General features: G+C 37.0%; 1 protein-coding gene across 3 annotated transcripts; it reads right to left on the bottom strand.

Annotated features, from left to right (window-relative positions):
- Positions 1-432: 432 nt before the first annotated feature.
- arhgap20b (Rho GTPase activating protein 20b) lies at positions 433-20,139 on the bottom strand. 3 transcript variants are annotated; one of them, XM_023834026.2, is made up of 15 exons: positions 19,793-20,139; positions 16,782-16,864; positions 13,928-14,095; positions 13,522-13,671; positions 13,322-13,363; positions 13,136-13,217; positions 12,939-13,016; positions 11,832-11,898; positions 9,084-9,266; positions 7,029-7,201; positions 6,257-6,418; positions 5,641-5,750; positions 5,356-5,545; positions 4,291-4,405; positions 433-4,199 (listed from the first exon to the last, which is right to left on the bottom strand). In XM_023834026.2, exons 1-15 carry the CDS (start codon positions 19,901-19,903, stop codon positions 2,503-2,505), a joined length of 3,411 nt encoding a protein of 1,136 aa, XP_023689794.1. In that variant the 5' UTR covers positions 19,904-20,139; the 3' UTR covers positions 433-2,502. The 3 variants fall into 3 exon arrangements, with proteins under 3 accessions (XP_023689794.1, XP_023689795.1, XP_072558396.1); XM_023834027.2 differs by having other exon boundaries at positions 13,928-14,065; XM_072702295.1 differs by lacking the exon at positions 5,641-5,750 and having other exon boundaries at positions 5,356-5,472.
- Positions 20,140-21,681: the final 1,542 nt, after the last annotated feature.

Here is a 21,681-nt window from a genome sequence, read left to right as displayed (position 1 = left end):
TATTCAGGGTAGTAGTTGATATAAGGTAAATAAAAGTGACCAGAATGTATGCTTTACTCATTAATTATTAATATCAGTTTTGCATTGTACGTGTATTGCTGGAGTGTAAATAAATGTATTGTAACCTTGGATAAGAAAAATAATGTGTTGTCCATCAGCTACAGCTGCTTATATTCAAAAATTAATGAAGGAGGAACAAGGTTTCTTGGCAACAGGCATCCTTTAAAAAACTGAAATCTGAAAACAGTGTCTACAAAGCAGCTTATAGATTTGTATTCATTTATTCTGTGTTTGACTAAAGCACAAATGTAACAATGTTTACAAATGTTTTTCAAAAAGTTAGCATATAATTTGATGATTTTATTCGTTGGTTCTTGCTGTACTAGAGACAGTTTTGCAATGGGTTTAACAGAATCTTCATAACAAATGGAGAACATTTTCAGTGTGAGTATATTTATTTTTGAATAGTACAATTAATAACAGGACATTAGAGGAGCTTTGAACACAGAGATGGTGACAAGCTTCACAAAATTAAAAAGGAGTCACTTTTCAATGCATGGAATCACCTAAGTGCTTTGGTACTTATGGTTTTTTTTGCACACATGCTTTTAAAATCACATATCGGGATGTCCTTGCTGCAGCAAAAAATGTATGTTATGCACTAACTAAAAAATGACAAATTAATCTTACTAATATTAATAATTATATTATAATTATATACAAAAGATTGTGATTAGTGCTCTCTATCAGAAGAGCAAGTCTTTATTTTGTATAAAAAAAAATGACATTATCCACATGATTCAGGCACTCCAAACATAAGAAGTAGAGTAATTGTATTATCTTTAATAGTGTTAAGGCATTATTCTCTCTTCTTGTTAATGTCAAAATATTTTCCAGTGTCCGTTTAGTGGGTGCACTCATCTGTACGTTCCATACCATAAATCTTAATGTTCAATGTCTTTTCCTAAATGTTCAGTTACAATTTACATTCTTATATATCTAAATATACATTTGATTAATACTTACTGCTCATTGGCAAATTTAAAACATTTAATAGAAGAGGTTGTTTAGCATATAAATTATGTATACATGCATATTAATATTGCATACATTTCTTGGCATATATAAAATACAGAAAAAATGTAATTACACTATATATTTGTTTCATGCACAATATTCTTTAAAAAGAAATCTCTGAACAAAGCAGTATATAAAAGGAATTTGGTTTTCCAACAGTTTCAGGCTTTATTAATTAAAGAAAATTTAATACTACTGTATTTTTCAAAATGCTAGTATCTTTGATATCACATTTCATCATTATTAAATTCTTCGTCATGTATTTGCAGTACAAAAATAAATAATTATATGTGTACAGCATACTTTTTCAAAAAATAGAAGTTCTAGGAATGTCCAATTAGGGTCAAAGTCCTGCAGATTGTACATTTCATTTAATACACAAAATATGTAGGCCTATTTAGTTAAAACATTTTCCAATAATAAACCATATTTTCCAATCAAGAAGTTATGAGGTTTTAAAGTTTTTAAATAAAAATAATCAATCCCTCATTCAGACTAAACAGGCAATCCTTAATAGAATCTGTGATTCTGTGCTCTTAAAATGGTGATTTTTCGTCCCATTGCAGGTGGGCCACAGTATGTGCAGACTTTCAGCATTCTGCAATACCACTTTAATTGTTTTGCTTTTGATATGGCCAAAATTCAACTAACATTGTTGACATTTAGTGTACAGCACTGGAAAAAATTAAGAGACCACTCTATATTATTTCTCAAAAAATCTGCTCAATTAAATCCTGGTTTAATTCTAGTTCTGCTGGCAGAAGACTACACTGCGAGGCAGGCTGCTTCTGGGCTCAAAGTTTCTAAGACAGCAGTACAGAAGTACAAGGTGAAGCAGGAGACATTAGGAATGACCACAACCCAGCCAGGTAGAGGGTCGAAGCGACTTTCTAATCCCAGAGATAACCATCAACTTATCCGACAGTTTCTCATTAATCAGAGGATGACATCAGGTGACCTTTGAAAGGAATGGGAAACATTAAGTGATGTGAAGTGCACTGCTAGGATAAGTTTGTATTAGGTTCCTAGAAACAGGAAGACCTATAAAGCAAGGAAGGAGCCCTTCATCAGTGCAATGTAGGAAAGAGCCAGAGTTGGAGTTCACAAAAATGTATATTTTACACAGGTGCAGACCCATAAATTGATAAATGAGAGAAACTGAAAATTTTGCTGTGGTCTCTTAATTTTTTCCAGAGCCTCATAGTGATGAGTTTTAAAATGAGCAACTCCACAACTCTGCACATGGCTAGGACCAAAAGCAAATGCCAAGAAAATAATTAAAAAGTCATACCACTGTGCTACCCATATATAGTACCTATTTTTCCACAATATTATATTCACAAAGTGCAGTTTATTCAAGATAATTAATTGTCATAAAACTAATTTGATACTACCAATCAATGTTGTTGTTAGAAATGTATTACACTAAAAGTCTTCTCCATTGTTCAATTTTAAAACATCTTCATCAGCTGCATCCAAAAGACTTTTACTTTGACATTCCAATTTACTTTTATGCAGTTCCTTTTCTGGCCCTTTAACATCTGACTGGCAGTTCTTATTGTCAGTGAGACTGAAGTACTCCTTGACGGTGCTTTTTACTGCTGCTGGAAGCCTTATTCTAATTGTGTGCTTTATTGTTTGGCTAGCCTTAGTGAAGCTTTTAGACGGACCTGACATGGAAGTACAGCTCTCAGATGAGGTTCCTGGCAACGTGCTATTTGTGGTGTTCGGTTTCTCAGGCTGCTTGGTTGAAACAGAGTGTAGAATTAAAGGAGGTTGTTGGACATACAACACAGTCTGGGATTTCTGGTCCTCGACAGTCTGACTTACCGTTCCTTTTAAGTCTGGAGTGTCTGTAGTGGCATTAGACAATTTCGCTGAAAATCTGTTTTCTTCAACTGCTTGAGAAGTTTGATTTTTCACTGATAGGTTGTTGGAAGTTATGTAGAGAGTGATTTTCGTCCGCTTCATGTTATCCACATTAAGATTTTCAGGCTTCATGGACTGAATGTGTTTCATGCATGTTTCTTGGCCCTGCACCTTTAAACCTTCTTGAGAAGCTCCAGGTTCTTCATTCATATACATTTTTGTAGAAATCTCAGGCACCTGTAGCTGTGTTATCTGTAAATATCTGGAGTCCACATCACCTCCATTAGTTTCATAGTTGAGATCCTGGCCAGTCTCATCTCTGTTAGCTTTCAGACTGTTATTTACAGATTGAGATTCACTTTGACTTGCCTTCACATTTTTAATATGAATTGTGTTGTTAGTTTCCTTTCCAGAGGGTTTTTTCTCTTCATCCTGCTCATCGCACTTGGTAGACCAGTCAAATGACAAGGTATGGTCTCTGGCCACTGGCCTTTTCAATGTCCAGTCCATGGGGAACTTTTTAGGAGGTTCAGGTGTTAGTGGTTGCCACCTTGCACTTGTCCCAAACATAAAATCTAGGGAGGAGACATCACTGGGTGTGAAAACAGTGTCTGAGCAATATGAGAAGGCACTATCTAAAGAGCTCAAAGAAGATGCTGATGGTGAGGTGGCTGTGGAAGACAGGCTGGAGAAACTTGACATATTGGGTAAGGTGAGTCTAAGCTGTTGGTCCTTAAACTTTGATGGAATCTGGGGTGATCTCCAAAGCATATGCTTGGGCTGATTGCTCATTCTGGGACTTAAGTCATCAGTTGGTCCTGATGTCTCCTCTAGGTGCAGCTTACTCATGTACTGTGAACAGCTTGCCTGGCCGCGCCTAAGAGTTGCATCATAGCTTGACTGGCGAATGACAGTAGCGTGTGAGTGAAGAAGGTTCTGTGAGCTCTGGCAAACGCTGGGTTCAGATGAGCATCGACCACGAGATGACTGGATGCCCTGGCCTTCAATTGGAGAGTAGACATTGGAGCAAATAGGCGTATCATCCAGATCCATACAGCAGACATTGTCCTCTGTCCAGTACTGAGATTTGAAAATGTCAATTTCATCCAGAAGACTCCACATCTTCTCCTCTTTCACAATGTCATTTTTCAATGGCAGGAACCATGAATCCGTATCAAAACTGTGAAGTCCTTTCAGTCTTTCCTGCTCCGAATCAAATTCATCTGAAGAGTAACGTTGTGGGGAATAATCACCTTGAAAGCAGAAAGGAAATATATTATTACTGTAAGAAAAATGTTTGCGTAGACCAATTAATATCAATGAATATAATAATTCAGAATGTACCTAAAGCATCCTCCAAATTTTCTTGACTTCCATGTATATTTGTGAACACAGATTCAATGTCATGGCCAAATATGGTGTTGGTATTCTCAATCAATAGTTGTACAAGGCTGGCAACCTAGGGAATAACATTGAGAAAAAACTCAGTTGTAACTATGATTGCATCTGATTAGTAAATACATTTGAATAAATATCACATCACAAGTTCATCCTTAAGGTAAAATATAATTTGTGTTAAAAATTACTGAGGTTGATATATGTATATATGTAAGTTTTCCATTTTTCTTATGCCATTTGGTCCACTGGTCTGAAATGGCAAGTGTTAGAAAACGTAAATGAATTGGACAGAAAAGTGATTAATTAGTTACGATATATTTCTCTGAACTGTGAGAATGGCACTCTGAATTTGAAAATCTATTTTGCTTGTAACTCCATATACATTATGAATTAAAAAAAACATTTTGCACAGTGCTTGCGTACACATCTTATATCAATTTAATAATTCCCCAGCTGATACAAAAATATTTTTATTGTTTGCTAACAGAATTTTCTGCATTTCTGTATTTTTGGCAGAATTGTTTTAAACTTATCAGATATAAATTCATAAGATAGAAACATGGATCTTTATAAGATCAAACAAGCAAAACAAATCCAATCTGCATATTTTATATAGAGCAGTTGCAACAGAATGTAATTAATGATAACAAATGGTAGAAAACACTGTGATAAACACTGGCATTTGGCTGAAGTTTCATTTTGTATTGATGGCCTATTGAAAATGTTGATATTCAACACGGAGAATATAATGAATGTTGGCAGCCATGTTGTCATTACACAATGTTGCTGCTAACTGCCAAGTCTCCCCAAATTACTTTACTGGGACCAATTCCTGTTTCTTGTGTTTATTTACTCAGTTGATCCATGTTGTCAAAACACATAATATGAAAGCAACGGTGGGAGAAGTCATGCATCTATGAAAAACAAAAGAGAAACCATTTTCTGGAGGAGGCATTTAAAATGGATTCAGCATAATATCCTTGACATGGACATCCTGGTGTTCTGTGGCACCTTTTTTGTTGACTTATTTTCTTGCTCAGGATCTGCAGTCACAGGCAACCATAGCATGTTTGGGGCGATGCAGAGTGCTAGATTACAAGCATTCATTTGATTCTCCTCTGAGTTCTCCTGTATGTGATAAAGGAGGCAAAAGAGATGCTGTAGAAGAAGGGTGTTGGCTTCGGGTAGCTGGTTGAGCAACCTGTTGAGCAAGAGGATGAAACATCGATGATTTCTTTCACAGCAGCTCTCCAGAGTGTGACACTAACCAAGGACAAAAGGGCATTTTTTCCTCACCCTTTTATTGTCCTGATCTGTTCATCATGACCATCAATGTCCAGAACTTCCATCCACTTTTCATACAACTCTGTGGAAAGAATGCTACCGGGCACATTGCGGAGAAAATCCTATAAATTCCAGAAATGGTGATAATTAAGCTAGATTGTGCAAGTTATTTTACAGCAACAATTATAATCTTTTCATTGCTTAAATCACAACCAAACAACAGAGGTGGGTAATTCAGGTCCAGAGAGTAAAAGTCCAGACCAAGACTTTGTTTCAACCAACCAGTTGAGCATAAAGAGTCACAGTCACAGAGTACTCAACTGGTTGGTTGAAACAAAATCCCAGTCTGGACTTTTACTCTCTGGACCTGAATTACCCAACTCTGCCAAACAAACAATGCACCACATATTTCCCTTAAAAACTAAACTCACTGACTTATATGACAGAATGCAGAATTTTCTGCAAAGAAGCAAATCATTATAAATAACAAAGACAACAAGAAACCCTGGATTGCTATGTGCATATATGTGCTTGTAAATTTACAATTAATATATTAATATACAGAGGTGGACGTACATTCTCCTTTTGATCATGGTGACAATAACGGCAGACTTTTGTAAAAGCTTACAGTGACAACAGATGCGACCACAAAAACCGACTCTGCTTCCAGCTGTACCACATTCCCAGAATTCAAACGCTCCTTTAGCTCTTTGCAAGTCTTCACATTGGCAGAACGTCTGAAAATTCCTTTTGTTTGTGGGCCATCTTGGTAAAGGAGGATTAGCATGTCCTAAAAATGAAACATTTAAACAGAACAACATTAACCTGAGTCTAGAACGCTGGGAATACTGATCTTAATACTGAATATTTCATGTAACACTGTTCCACATATTTTCATTTAATATTTTCTGTTTGTCTAGGTAGGTGAGGCATACTCATTTCTTTGGAAAGGCACAGGAATTATTTTAAACTGTGCTTGATGAATATCTGAAGGATTTCATTACAAATTGTCGAGGTTTTAAAATATACATAGTACTATAACATAACTATGTTTACATAACTGTAGCATGTTAACAGCATCTGAGGATTCCTGAGTAATTATCCACATCAGCCACTCAAAGTTTACTCTGAACCTTAAAAAAGGTTTTTCTCTGCACCTTATTGTGAAGTTGTGCTCTGTGAATTTCATGTGAGATTTTTGAATCTCACCTAAGTTTATCGTGTTAATTTTTTGCCCAAAGACATTAATGGCCTGACATTTTCAGGAACACATCGGATTCCTAAGTAAGGGGAAACCTGTATATTTAAAGAATCTTTAATGATTCTAATAACAGATATCTGAGTGATATGAATATATTTTACACCGTTTATTACGTATACAGTTGGAGGTGTCTTCTCACCAGTATAGGTTTAGGAAGGTTTCCATTGTGACAGATGGATGATAACGAATGACCAAATAGCTTTCTGTGTGCAGTTGATAGGTGAGATTCACCACTGCTCCAGCTGCTATTTCCTTTTCTCAAAGCCCAGTCGATGAGAGACTTTTTTCTTCCAATGTGTTTCTGAAAGATTTCTTTAAAACACAAAGAATTTCCTGGACATTATTAAAACCATAAAGGAAATGTAAGGATTGACATGGAACAACATAACCACACACTTTAATAAAGGACATATAGTACACACACCATACACTTTATTAGGAACACCTATACACCTGGTAATTGATGCAATTATTTAGTCAGTCAATCACATCGCAACAGTGCAATGCATTAAATCATGCAGATACCGATTAAAAGCTTCAGTTAATGTTTACATCAAACAGCAAAATGAGGAAAAATGTCAAATGATTGTGACCATGGCATGACTGTTGGTGCCGGACAGGCGGGTTGGAATATTTCTGAAACTGAACAGAAACCTTTAAGGGGAAAAGAAATTACTCTTAAGAACCTGGTTGTCTATGTGGAGCGTGCATACCCTTTTATAACTGAGGATGTGCTTGTACTGTAGTTAGAATACAACTGCAGTCAACTAAAATGACTTTGAATGACAAATAAAGTTCAACTGCCCCTAAAGGATTTTCCTGATGTTGTCTGCAAAAGCTATGGCCTGCAAAGAACTTTCAGAGCAGGAACAAGATCTTTGTTCTTTGTTGATCGGTATAGATTTGAGAGGGATAACAAAGAATGTCCAAAGCATTAGCTATATCATGCAGCACATTGAGGACAGCTGTCAACAAGTGGAGAAAATACAGCAGAACAGTGATGCCACAAAGAACAGGATGTCCCTCAAAAATTAATGAGAAAGGCAAGAAGAAAACCGGTCAGAGAGGCTGCCAAAAGGCCTACAGCAACATTACAGAAGCGTCAGAAATTTCTGGCAAGTATTCCCTGCATTTGACAACAATATCAGGGTAGCAAGATGGAAGCCTTTATTCATGTAAACAAAGACATCCAAACCTGACTACATTTTTCAAAAAGATACATCCAGGCTCACAACACCATGGGGAGAAATGTGCTATGGTGTGCCAAGACCAGGTTGAATTTTTGGTCAAAATTCCATAAGGTATGTTTGGCACAAGAACAACACAGCACATCACCAAAAGAACACCATACCCACGGAGAAGAATGGTGGTGATAGCATCATGCTTTAGGGCTGCTTTTCCTTAGCCAGATCTGGGGCTCTCACCAAAGTTGAGGGAATCATGATTAGCCCCAAATACCTATTGATTTTGGCACAAAACCTTCAGGCATGACCAAATCAACAAAGGAACCAAAAGAAGATCAATGCTTTGGAAGGCCCAGATCTGAATCCAACTGGAAATCTGAAGAGGGCTGTAGACAGGAGATGCCCTCACAATTTGAGGAATCTAAAAAAAAATTTCAAGGAAGAGTGGGAAATTTACCGGATTCTTGTAAATTAATTTTTTTCACCTAAAAAGATTTCTATTTTCTCACACAACTGAAGTGGAAAAGGTCTCACGTGATTTATTTTGGTTTCATTTTTTTACTTCACTCAAAAACTGCCGTTTCAACTGAAGTATGTCGACTCTTTATATCCACCGCATAGTACTTTAGCGTGAAATTGACATAATTGCAGGAAAGGAAATTGTGACGATTATGTTCATGGGACTTACTGTACTGGCATGACAGGAAGTTGTTACCCATCTAATTTCTAACCCTAACTACATGGCTGGGGGGAGGAAATGCAAACTCCACACACATAAGCAGGCCATAAAGCGAACTAAACCCTGGAAGTATGAAAACTGCAATGCCAACTAATAGACTATCAAGTCACTCTTGCAAACATATTACACATATATAATAATTTCCCATGTTTGTGAAAAAAAAAATTAATCCAGTTTACAAATTAAATTAGACTGTGGTGACAAGTTACAAGTGATTAACGTTGGAAACATAACCGCAAATCAATTTTTTTTGACAATAATATTCATGTACCTGGAGCACTGCTTTGGGCATGATTATGCATGGATTTTCTCCATCTAAGGACGAACTGGACCTGTTGTTCCTTGGGCAGTTGCTCTATGATCACGTCATAGGTTAGGATGTTGTCAGTTGAGTGGGGTTGATCCACATGGTCTCGTAAGCAGTTTGTGATTATGCTGAAGGGGTACTCATGACCTGAAAAATAGGACATTGGGTAGGCATTGCAGCAAAGTTAAATTCCTCTTATACTCTGACATCTGGAGATATATTATGAGAAATCATTTTACTCATTCCAAGTTCCCAAATTTTCAGAAACAGTGCTAAATACTGAGCCACAATGGTTTATATTCAGAAAACTATAAACTGTATCAATTAGCAGGGGCGTTGCTAGAGATTTTGGGCCCCATGAAAGCATATCATATTAGGCCCCCCAGTCCAAACCAATCCAGTTATTTACCTAATTTTTTAGGGCCCCTGTCACTCAGGGGCCCTTGGAATCGTCCTAGCTTTCCTCCCCCTTACGGCGCCCCTGTCAATTAGTTACCAATTAGGCCAGGGGTCTCCAACTCCGGTCCTGGAGAGCTACTGTCCAGCAGGTTTTCTATCATACCTGGCTTCTCATGAGCCACACCTGTTCTCAGGTAAATAACAGGAGCAGGTGTGGCTCATCAGAAGCCAAATGGGACAGAAAACCTACTGGATAGTAGCTCTCCAGGACTGGAGTTGGAGACCCCTGAATTAGGCAGTTGTGCTGGTCAAGAGGTTCCACTAGTCTTCACATCAAGGTGGAACCATAGGCTGAGCCCAGAAATTTAGCACAGACACTCAGGATTTGGCCAATTGAGTCACCCCCGACTTGCACATTAAAGCTGTGCTGCTGTTTATGGTTTCTGTACATCTGTGCATTTTCAGCAGGAGCCTTGATGGCAACATGTGTTCAGTCAGTGGCACGGAGGACATTTAGGAAGCCAGACACCCAATAAAACTTTCCCTTTGTTCTTCTCCTTTGCTCTTGTGCATTGGGAAATTTAGTGGGGTAACATCGCCTCAGCAGACTGTGTCAAGGACCTTGATACAGAAGACTGGGAAATGTGCACCACATTACCAGCCACCTCTGAAACGTTCCAGTTTCCAGGACGGACAAAGCACTTGTTATTTTCATGAGGCCTGGCAAAGGAATTTGGGTGGTTGCTATGTCTAGACAGTTGTTCAGGCAGGAGTCGGCACAGAAAGATTAGCGCTTCATGGGCCACTGGAAGACTTGCGGTGCATTGTTTGACTATCAGTTGTAGTACATCAAGACAGGTGGAATATTCTTGGTTGGCTCTGTCTTTGCACCCTTCTCTGTTTGTCACACTCTCGCAGCAGTGCAATTACATACAGCACAGGCAATGTGGCGTAGGATTGTGAGGATACACTGTTTCCTTTCAACCTATTTGTAATTGGAATTTGTAAATCAACCAGTAATCAACCAGCCTATTATAATCAACCAGTCATTTAGCCTAACTGACTTGCCCGCTAGGCAAGTTGATAAGGCAGATATCACCTGTGTTGAATCTAGCGTAAATATAATATATTTGTATATTCTGTTGTGTATATAATTGTGTTATTTACATCCATTTTAGATTTTAATACTAGATATATAATAAATGTTAAGTTTTATTTTGTTACATGTTAGACTTTCTAAAAAATACAATACTCAGTTTGACCAGGACGTAGTTGGAAAAGCTCTTAAAAGTGCTTAAGTCAATGGCGGAATGTGCAGAGGGGGTCATTTACATTGCCCAAAGTGCATTTCTCTCTTTGTGGCAAGAAAACTCAAAACTTTAGTTTAGGGATGGGCAATCTTATCTGCAAAGGGCTGGAGTGTATGCAGGTTTTTAGGATAACCTTTAGGTCAGCTGTTCAAACCCAGGTGTGAGGACTATTCAGCCAATCAGTCTTCTGATTAGTAATCAGTGAATACCTGCATATAGCCCTTTGTGGATAAGATTGCCCACCTCTGCTTTAGTTAATGGTGGAATGCATGTAAGTCAAAAAAGCGCACATACTGTATGTGGGCCCAAACTGACATTAATACTGTATGTGAACTTCTTAAAGGAAGATTTCCTGCCCTGGTATAAATAGGAGAGTTGTGCCGTCTGAAATGCTGTTCATGCAGGTCAATACATCATCACCTGGTGCCAAGACCACCATGGACTCCTCGGATGCTTTGGGCATAAAACGAGACCGAATCATGGTTTGGTCACCATCACCCCCTGACCCCAGCTCTACTGAGAATGTATGGAGAATTATGAAGAGGAAAATATATAAGGAAGGGTAGCAGCACATCTCACAACAGAAGCTCAGGGAGGCAATGCTGTCATCTTCTGATAAAATGGGACAGATACTATACATGCGCTCAGAAGAGCAATGGATGAGAAAGTTGTTCAAGTAATTTCAAGGAAGGGCTTCGGCATTCATTTGTAATTAGGTCTCAATACAACAGATTTCATATTGCATGTTCCAAAAGTACAGCCTGAATTATAATTTGGAACATCGTATTTTTGTTTGTTTCTGAATATATAAAATTGTTTTTATTATCAGGTATTGTTACTTCTGTTTACATCAACATTTAAAAAGTAATATTATTTTATTATGTTAACAATAAAAAAGTAACTAAATAGAGGTAACTGTTTATAGAATACAAAGAATAAACCAAAAACGGCATGGGCAAAATAATTAGGAACTTTGTGTGCATATTCTGTTGTATTTTCTCACCGATAAGTGGATATGGAGCTTCCTCTCTTCCAGAAATGACCCAGAGACAGTAGTCAACAGATCTGCCCTGTGGGGAAAGGAAGTTGGCATTTTCAGGAAGGGAGGCAACAGAAACCAAATCACTAAAAACCAGCAAAACAAACAAACATATAAATAAATAAACAAACAGGAAATTAGAATACTCTTTATCTGGTTTCTCCCAGGCAACATATTTAGCATTATTATTATTATCCATGCATTTTCTGAAACCTCTTATTCTACTCGGGCTTGCGGGGGGTCCAGAGCCCATCCCAGAGGCTACTGGCATAAGGCAGGGAGCAACCCAGGATGGGGCACCAACCCATTGCTGGGCACACTCACACATACCAATGAGCAGGGGGAAACCAGAGTACCCAGAGGAAACCCCACGCTGACACAGAGAGAACATGCAAACCCCACACACATGGACCTGGGCACTGATCCCAGAGGTGTGAGGCAACAGTGCGTTTCACTGCACCACCTGGGCACTGATCCCAGAGGTGTGAGGCAACAGTGCGTTTCACTGCACCACCTGGGCACTGATCCCAGAGGTGTGAGGCAACAGTGCGTTTCACTGCACCACCTGGGCACTGATCCCAGAGGTGTGAGGCAACAGTGCGTTTCACTGCACCACCTGGGCACTGATCCCAGAGGTGTGAGGCAACAGTGCGTTTCACTGCACCACCTGGGCACTGATCCCAGAGGTGTGAGGCAACAGTGCATTTCACTGCACCACCATGCCACCCCATTATTATTACTATTAGTAATAATATTATTTATTATTATTATTAATAATGGACCCAACAGATATTATTATTATTATTAATAATAATAATAATAATATCTGTTGGTGTAAACAGAACCAACAATACCTGATAATAAAAACAGTTTTATATATTCAGAAACAAACAAAAATACAATGTTCCAAATTATTATGCAGTCTGTACTATTGGAACATACAATATACTATAAACTCAGAAATAATAATAATAATAATGATAATAATAATAATAATAATAATAATAATAATAATAATAAACATGCATTTTTTGAAATACAAAACTGAAACACAAGTTACTTCTAACTTACTGGCATTCCAAGTTGCTTAGTTGAGATGCTTATCACTTTCTCAGTAGTATCCGTATTGCTGATAGGTACAGTGGTTGTCTAAATGGAATTTTAAATCAACAGCATTAAATCGTACATAACTGCACTGCAATTCCTATAAGTTACACATGGAAGTTTAAAAACACATTGACAATAAAAAAATACGTAGGTTCCCTTACCGATGGACTGTTTCCTGAGAGCAACATGATTTTTATAGCAATTTTATTGGGATGTTCTTCTTGTTTTAATCTATTGATGTGCCTAGAGGAAGAAATAACGGTAAGTGAAAGTGATATGAGTTTAAAATGCATTATATCATTTAGTAACCATTACAGATTTAAGCTCATCAGAATATAAATTCTTACCATTGTAAAGCTGAAAGCCACTTCTCTTTTGTGTTGTTTGATCTGAATGAAATGGAGAATATCATGCTATTGTATAAAACATTTTAAAATATCAAAATATTTGTAATTGGGATAAATATGAAATTTCGTGACTGTCCTCTATCAGCCGCAAGAGAAATGCGTTTATTTCTTTCTCAGAAGGCTATCAAGGGATTCCGTACCTGAAGGAGACCACGCAGTTGGTGGTGGGCCAGCCAATTACAAAGGAGTTTTTAAAACTCAATTTCCTCCCGGTAACTTCATGCACACAAGAGCCAAACCACATTTCACAAAGCTGTAACTGCTGCTTCACCTTCAAACTAGCTGAAGACCTAAATCAAAAAACAAACACACATAGAATGAATTGACTTTGTGAGTAAGGAATATACTGTTAGTGCTATAACAGTTTTATTTGAATAGTTATGTACGGTGTAAAGTTCATCTGTAAGTATAAAATCATCCATTTTGATTAATCAGGTTCAGTTTTTTGTAATAATACATATAACCGCTACTGAAATATATTTACACTACAATTGAACAAGAATACAAAGGGAATAAATAATTGTCTGAAAACTGATCATGACTCACTTTGATTTGGCAATAATTAATGTGTCAGTGAAGAGGAACAGATGTCTTTCTTGGGTCTGTAGCCCCATAGTCATTCGAATGCAATCATCCATGATGAACATTCTGCTCTGGGTTGAGAAATTCTGAATAAGACTGTTTCTGCCAGAATATAAAATTTTGGCATTATTCCTGTGGCAAAGAAAGAAATGCACAAAGATATTAAATAATTCATGTTAATTCCATTTGAAGAGAGACCAAAAGTAATATGAAACAAGGTAAACCAGATCATTCCTTACGATATACTACATGCATCTTGGAGTCATTAAAAGTCAGTAAAAGACCAGTCCTCTTTATTCTAATTGCATACATACCTTTGCTAATTTATTATAATTTAAATATTTATTTATTTTTAAATGTAGCATCACAATATTCTGTTTTTTTTTGGATGTTTTATTTGTGTACTGTGTGTATTTGTGCACTTTTAAAACCTATTTACACTACATTTGCTTTGTGAGCACTGTGTGTCCTGTCATTGCACCTTGTCTGTTTCGCACTGAATGCATGTTCGTGCTCTTGCTGCTTGAGAATTTCCCCCTGGGATTAATAAAGTCCATCTTCATCCTAATTGTGCTTCTTTTCTCATCAAGGTGGGATGTACAGTTGTGGCCAAAAGTCAATACATTACTTACAAATAGGTCATCAATCAAAAACAAATTGTCTATAGAATATGGAACATTGAATGCCAGTAACTTCTGTCAGTTATCAGAGGATGGATACCAATACATGTCATACATTTATATCTTTTTCTTGCATGTATCTGAATGTACTGTTACAGATCCATGCATTTAGCAACAGACGACAATTTCTCTTGTGTTCCAAAAGCAGCATGCCTGGGTCAACTGAGTTTTCAGGCCTTTCAACAAATCAGGTGTCCTAGTGGTGGAAAATGTAATGTCACCACACAGATGTATAATGGCAGATTAGACTAGAATAAATCAGAAGTATGCTTATTTCTTCTGTCATTTTGAATGAATTACATGGTTTTTTTTGCATTGTCATAGTCTTAATGTGTTAACGCTGATCATTTTGAAAATGGACAATGTGGAACCATAGGTCTAAGCAGGAATTTTAATTGGAACGTTTAATATCTTTAATGAAGAACAAGCAGCTATTTTTTTTGTCACATGCAAAACTGTGGCAGTCAAATGTTATTATAGCAAAACAGTTCAGCCACTATGCATAAACATATAGAAAGAATAAGGGAAAAGTTAAGATATATCGTAAATATAGAATAAAAAAGGTTTCTAAGGATTTAAGCCGTCATCTGTCACTTTTTGAAAATTTTTACGGTGCTATGCCAGATTTTTTTTTTTTGTTGTTGCTATAATATCAAGTGTCCATGTAAAACCCAACAGGATATTGTTAAAGTCTGACACCAAAGCCAGAGATTACTTTTTGACCTTTGCTAACAGAGTGAAGTACAGCAACTTAATTCCTCACTTTTTTAGAGTTAAGATGGCACAACACTTAAATTCCAGGCCCATATTTCACAGTCATTGTTTAGATTTGCACCTCTGATTATTTTGTTGCTGTTACCATGATGAAACAGCTCCGCAGCCAAATAAAGTCAGGAATTTGATCACAGAGGCAACAGTGCAGGCCTTTGGATCATGCTGCACAACATCCAGTGGAGACAGTGAGCTTGAACAGTGCTCAGTTAGGGGGATAAAGTATCTAAGGCTTAACCCAAACCAAAGCTTGGGGGCAGCATAAACGTTAGTAGCCTGTCACCAATGTAAAAACATTTGTGATAGGATAAAGTATGGCACCCACTTGATCTCTCTGTATGACCATATTTGCTGCACTTAAGGTTGCTGTCTGACTTTGCTCTGTCCCTCTTTTCTTAAGTGAATCATGGCAAGATCCATATGAGCAACTCAAAGTAAGCTGTATAACAATATAGCATATTTGTGTATTAATAAAATTATTAGCTAGTAAGATGCAGTCATGCAGTGTCAGGTGTATGATAAGTTATGGATTTTAATAAGAATGAACATTATGTAATTGTGGTGCAATTCATGTCATACAAGATTTCAGTTATATTTGTTTAGCCGGGAAGCTGAGAAAGGCCATGAAATGTCATTATTTTTATATTGTTTTCTGAATTTTAGTTATTTAATTATTTGGACAATTTAGCAATTCAAGTTCACTGTAATGTGCTTGTGAACTTTGAAAACCCCACAATGGCACAGGAAGAACAAACATACCTTCACATGTGGGGGTGGGGTTGTGGGGGGGTTGGGGGTGTGGGAGCTCAAGCCCAGGTCCCAGAGGTGCTAATCACCGTGCCACCCAGCTAATTGGCTCCACTATCACCAATAAACGTCCGTTTTCTGCAGATCTCAAGATAATTATTCCATTACCCTGAGAAAATGGTATGAAAAATGATATTTCATGGCCTTTCTTGATATCCATAATTATTAACACTGTGTATTTCATTTATTGATGCTGAGAAGGAAATGGCCTCGATGTATAATACTGATAACGTAGCCTGAGTCTTAAATTTTTTGACATGGAAATGACCCATTTATTTTGGCTTCATTATAATACACATAATGGAAGTTAGATCAGATGAACAGTCATGGCACCCAAACAATTCAATAAAAATAAATGATTAAAAACTTTTCTGTGGGCATTGTAATGGTAATAACAGGGGTATTTATACTTCAAGTGTTTGATTACGTAAGAGTACTCACAGCGTATGATTACGTAAGAATACTCACAGTACGATTCCGTGTTGAGTCTGCGGCACCATATAACATAAATTAAGGGACACATGGATTAATATATGGAGTTTCCTTCAAGGATAGCTAACCTGTTTTGAGTTCGTGGTTTGCTCAGTGCCTTTGTGATCACCGAGGAGGCGGAGTGTCTTCGCAGCATAGCCGTTTTCGTTTTCTGAAAATAAACAGATTTAATGAATTTTCTCTGAAGCACAGCTATGATGATTTCAGTGTAAACCAGCAATCATTGTTATCAGTCATTAGGCTTACAGACAAATGCTAATTTCTTGTTACAGTAAAAAAAAAAAAAGACAAAATGCTGATTTTGATTAAATTCATGCATCATGTAACAATACATAAATAAATCTCCAAAATGCGCCAAAAAACTTGGTTCGTAATGCTTGTTTTATTTTTAAATGATTTTAGGATGAAAACCTGTGGTATCAAGGGCATCAATAACCCTTTATTATTAACTGTATTTGATTAAATGTTCAGCTTCTCTGGGTATGACTTTTCACATTATCCAGATAAGAAAAGATTATTCCCGCACAACAATTATTCAGAGATTAACTACTTTACAGCATAGATGTGTCTATGTATCTGCTCTCATGAACAAAAATGAAAGATTAATACAAGCAGCCTCTGGGACTGATATTTTATTTGCTTTTTAGGGAGAAACACTTAGCTAATAAATTATGGGAAGAACATGACGCAGCTACAAAATATGAAGTGTTTTCAAGACAAGATGAGTAAAGAATGAGAAAAAAGCACAAAGAATCCTGATTAAAAATGAGAAAATATGACTAAAAATAAAGATGTTAAGAACAAGATTATAACATTTACATGGTGGTTTATTAATGTTAGGGACAGAGTGCTTTTTCCATCGATCCATCAGACTGGAGCGTATCTATGGCAGTTCTGAAATACCAGCCTGCCACAGGGCACATATGGACTCCCACAGCCAGACACTATGGGCAGTTCTGAAATGCTGACTAGCCTGAGTACATGTTTCTGATTGCAAAACTCAGGAAATGCTTAGTTTGATTAGCATTTTTATACAGTTATACAGGTTATTAAAAACCGCAGTACATCAGGTTGGTTGATGGGTACGTATTTGATGACTTTGAGAATGTAATCTCATTATGTTATGCTTTTATATGAAGTTGTTTATGGAGATCAATGACGAGTAACATCCTGCACCCCAGGAGTCTTCAACCTGACATCGTTCTGGTCCAGTAAAATACATTACAGCTTTTTCAGCTACACCATTTTTTAAAACCCCCGATATTTGCATCTGAAAAGGAATGGAAACAACTAAACATGTTATATTGGCAAATGTGTCCTGCTTCCACTGCCAGTCCATCACCCCCCCACCCCGAGAAAGAAAAGTTTTAAGGTCCATGAAATTTTTGCACAACATCAGCCAGTCTGTGGTCTTCAAAAAGCTAGGGTACCCTGCAATGTGCCCACAAGCTTTTAGTTAAAAATATATCAAATAGCTACAGTTATTTTCAAAAATTCCAATTGAGTAATGTACATTTAGAGCAGTCATTGCGATGTTGAAATGTAGGAAGACCCCAGGTCCTAGAAGACCATGCAGCAAAAACTGTTGATGATTCTGAACATTTGTTTACATTGGTTCACTCTCCTGGGTTACGGAGAAACATCTTAACAGTCCTACTTCTGGCCAAATTGCAACTGTGTGGTACTTTATAAACCTGCAAGTACATGAATGATTTTTAATTTACTGTATAGTTAGCAGCAAAGCAATTAAATCACGTTTGGCAATAATTCTGTTGAAATAAGAATGCTTTCTGTAAAAGTAAGCATTGTTAATATGACACTGATTGTCAACCAGCACTTCATGGAATCAGAAAATTGCCACCAAAATTTTTCAGTTTAGACAATTTATTAGACAATTTATTAACCAACCAACCAACCATCCATCCATCCATTCATAATTGCTCACCCAGATCTTGGTTGTTATGATGACCACTAACCATTAAGCTATTTTATATGCTTTCCAGACATATATGAAGTTATTTATAATTGCAGGCTCTTATTTCGTATTTTTGTGGCTCTATTAACACTGGATAATATTCAGTTTTTCATGTATATTTGCATAAAGATGACTTTGATTTTAAAAATAAAAGCTCTTCATTGTTTTTTGTAATGAAGGTATTTAATACCTTTTTAAATATTTATCGAATATCGAATTCTAATTAAACCTGCAACACACTGAGCTACTGTGTTTACTTTCTGCTCCACAGTAAAACCTTCACACAGTATAACAGCTTTGTGCCTTTACAGTGTTACAATGTTAAATTCAGCAGGAGCTGAACTCAGCTCAACTGATGTATAGCGTGCTACTTTTATAATTACTAAATTAGTTTCAATACATGCTAAACACAACCTGGAGATAAGAAATCTTAAGGTAGTCCATAGTATAAAAGCTATTTATAATAAGGAAAGACACCTATAGACAATCAGCTTGTGATCAAACAGCTTCGTAGTTGCCCACTTTATTCACATTACCTACTATTATGTGCATTGTCTTAGTCATTTTATGTCATTACCAGTCCATAATGCTTTAAATTCATTAAAGTCATTAAGCGATTCATAGTAATGATCTGAAGGCAGCACAATCAAGCTATGCCAGATTATTCTGTGTTACTACATGCATGAGGTTATCCCACACATGAGAAAAATAGTTTATATTTTCGATGGTAAGGCCTGTCCTTGTCTTATTAGAAATATATAAATATAGAATTAATATAATATGTGAACAGTGTAATATCTATTAAGACTTTTAAAAATGCATTTGAAGATACAAATGAGTATTATTATAATTACTATTATTGTATTTTACTATAATAAGTGATGTCCTGATAACTTCTGGAGTGTTTCTGAGAAAGAATATGAACTCCTTTGATTTGGGCAACATTGTTTGAAAATAAGAACTCAGATAAGGTGAAAGGAGATTCTCAAGACCTTTACGATTACAGGGAATTCAATGCTATTTCTTAGTAAATTTAATGTGAAACAAATCTAAGCCTATTGTTTCTTGCTTGCTGTTGTTCGGCTGGTGATGTTATAAACTTGCCTTCTCTTTCTCCTGCAGCCCAGATTTCACCTCAGTGCCATCTCCTCTCAAGCTGGAGGTACTTCTCTGTTGAAGGGTCATCTTAAACCCAGGTGAAGAATCCAAAACCATGTGGCATTTCGCCTTAAGAAATGTAGTGAACGAAGATCAAGAGAAAAAAAGAATAGCTTCTCATTTTCATCTAAAACACAAAAAAAGGTCACCAGCAGTTATTCTCCCTGATAAAAATGATCAAATAGTAAAATAATGTAAAAGTGGTATATTCTTTAGTTCCAATAGTCCCAGTGTGCGCAGAAAACTTAACATCCAGCCAAGCCTTGCTTTGGTTGCTTCCTCAGCCCAGAGCTTTGCAGGGGACTGCACCAAGTTCCAAACTCATTGCCTAAATAAGGACATACCACTCGTTTGTCTGCCCACAGGAGTCTCCTGTGCCTTTCAACAAAGGGAGACTCAAATTACAGCACATTATGATGCTCCAATATCCTGCAGTCTCAGTCACTCCACCATATTACCACTGGACTGGAGGGCATCAATATATGTATTTTGCTGTTGTAAAGCCAACATCTGATTTTTCTTGAATTACATAGTAGTTTATCTGGAATATTATAACTTTAAAGTATTTAAAGGTACATCCAATATTAGTAATTCACAATGCATAATATCGTTGTGTGATATTGATGTTTGAACTAAATATTGTAATTCATAGCAAAACTAATAAATCTAGTCAGTTTATTGTGCAAAACAGGAGCAGATATCATCTAAGCAACTTTGAAACAATCAGACTAAATAACACGACAGCATGAAGACACTATCATCATATTAGACAGAAAGTAAACCTTCAGAAGGACTCAAACATTTGACTTTTCTTCTATCGGAAAATAAATTCCTTGTTGCTTGGGTACTTTGACCGTGACCAGGAGCAGACGGCTGTGCATGTGACGTCATCCAAGCGAGACGCAGAGTGAGAGCAGCTGTTTCCTAATTGGGTAATTATACCTCTATAGGTATAACAAGCAGCGTGTCTTAATGAAACAGCCTGGTCAGTGTGTGCAGGGGTTCAGCGGAAAGGTCTTCCATGGTTGTACGAACACTAAGTAAATATAGACGTGGACGAATTTGTTGGTACCCTTCCACAAAAAAAAAAAAAACACACTACCTCTGAAATAACTTAAGTTTAATGGCCTCCCTTATTGTTTATTCCATATTTAACAGAAATCAGACTTTGCTTTTCATTGATTCAGTTGAAAATTGTATACAATTCAACAAAGGAAAATGGCACAGACAAAAAAAGATGGTACCCTTAATTTAACAAGCGATCTCTGTACTTCACAATGAGACGTCTGCATTTGCCAACAGGTAGTTTGGCCCCCTCTTCCTGAGCAAACTGCTCAAGCTGCCTCAGGTTTGAATGGTGGTGACTCCACACTGCAATTTTCAGATCTTTCCATGGATGTTCAAAAGTACAGTACGATTAAGATCTGGGCTTATAGAGGGCCATTTAAGAATAGTCCAATGTTTTTTTTCCACAGCCATTCTTGAGTGCTTTTAGCTGTATGTTTTGGGTCATTATCCTGTTGGAGGACCCATGACCTGTGACTGAGGCTGAGCTTTCTGACACTGGGCTCCAGGATGCCTTGGAAGTCTTGAGGCTTCATTGTGTCCTGCACAGATTCGAGGATCTCTGTGCCAGATGCAGCAAAGCAGCCCCAAAACAAAATCAAGCCCCCCTTCATGTTTCACAGTAGGTTTAGTGTTCTTTTCTTTTAGAGTTTTCCTTCTGTAAACATAGAGCTGATGTGACTGGCCAAAAAGGTCCAGTTTTGTCTCATCAGTCCAAGAACATTCACCCAAAAACTTTGGGGCTTGTCAATATGCATTTTGGTGAATTC

This window comes from Paramormyrops kingsleyae, chromosome 18 (assembly GCF_048594095.1).
Source record: "Paramormyrops kingsleyae isolate MSU_618 chromosome 18, PKINGS_0.4, whole genome shotgun sequence".
Taxonomy (NCBI): domain Eukaryota; kingdom Metazoa; phylum Chordata; class Actinopteri; order Osteoglossiformes; family Mormyridae; genus Paramormyrops; species Paramormyrops kingsleyae.
The sequence above is the reverse complement of the archived record's forward strand: the minus strand, read 5'-3'. Positions and strand labels throughout refer to the sequence as shown.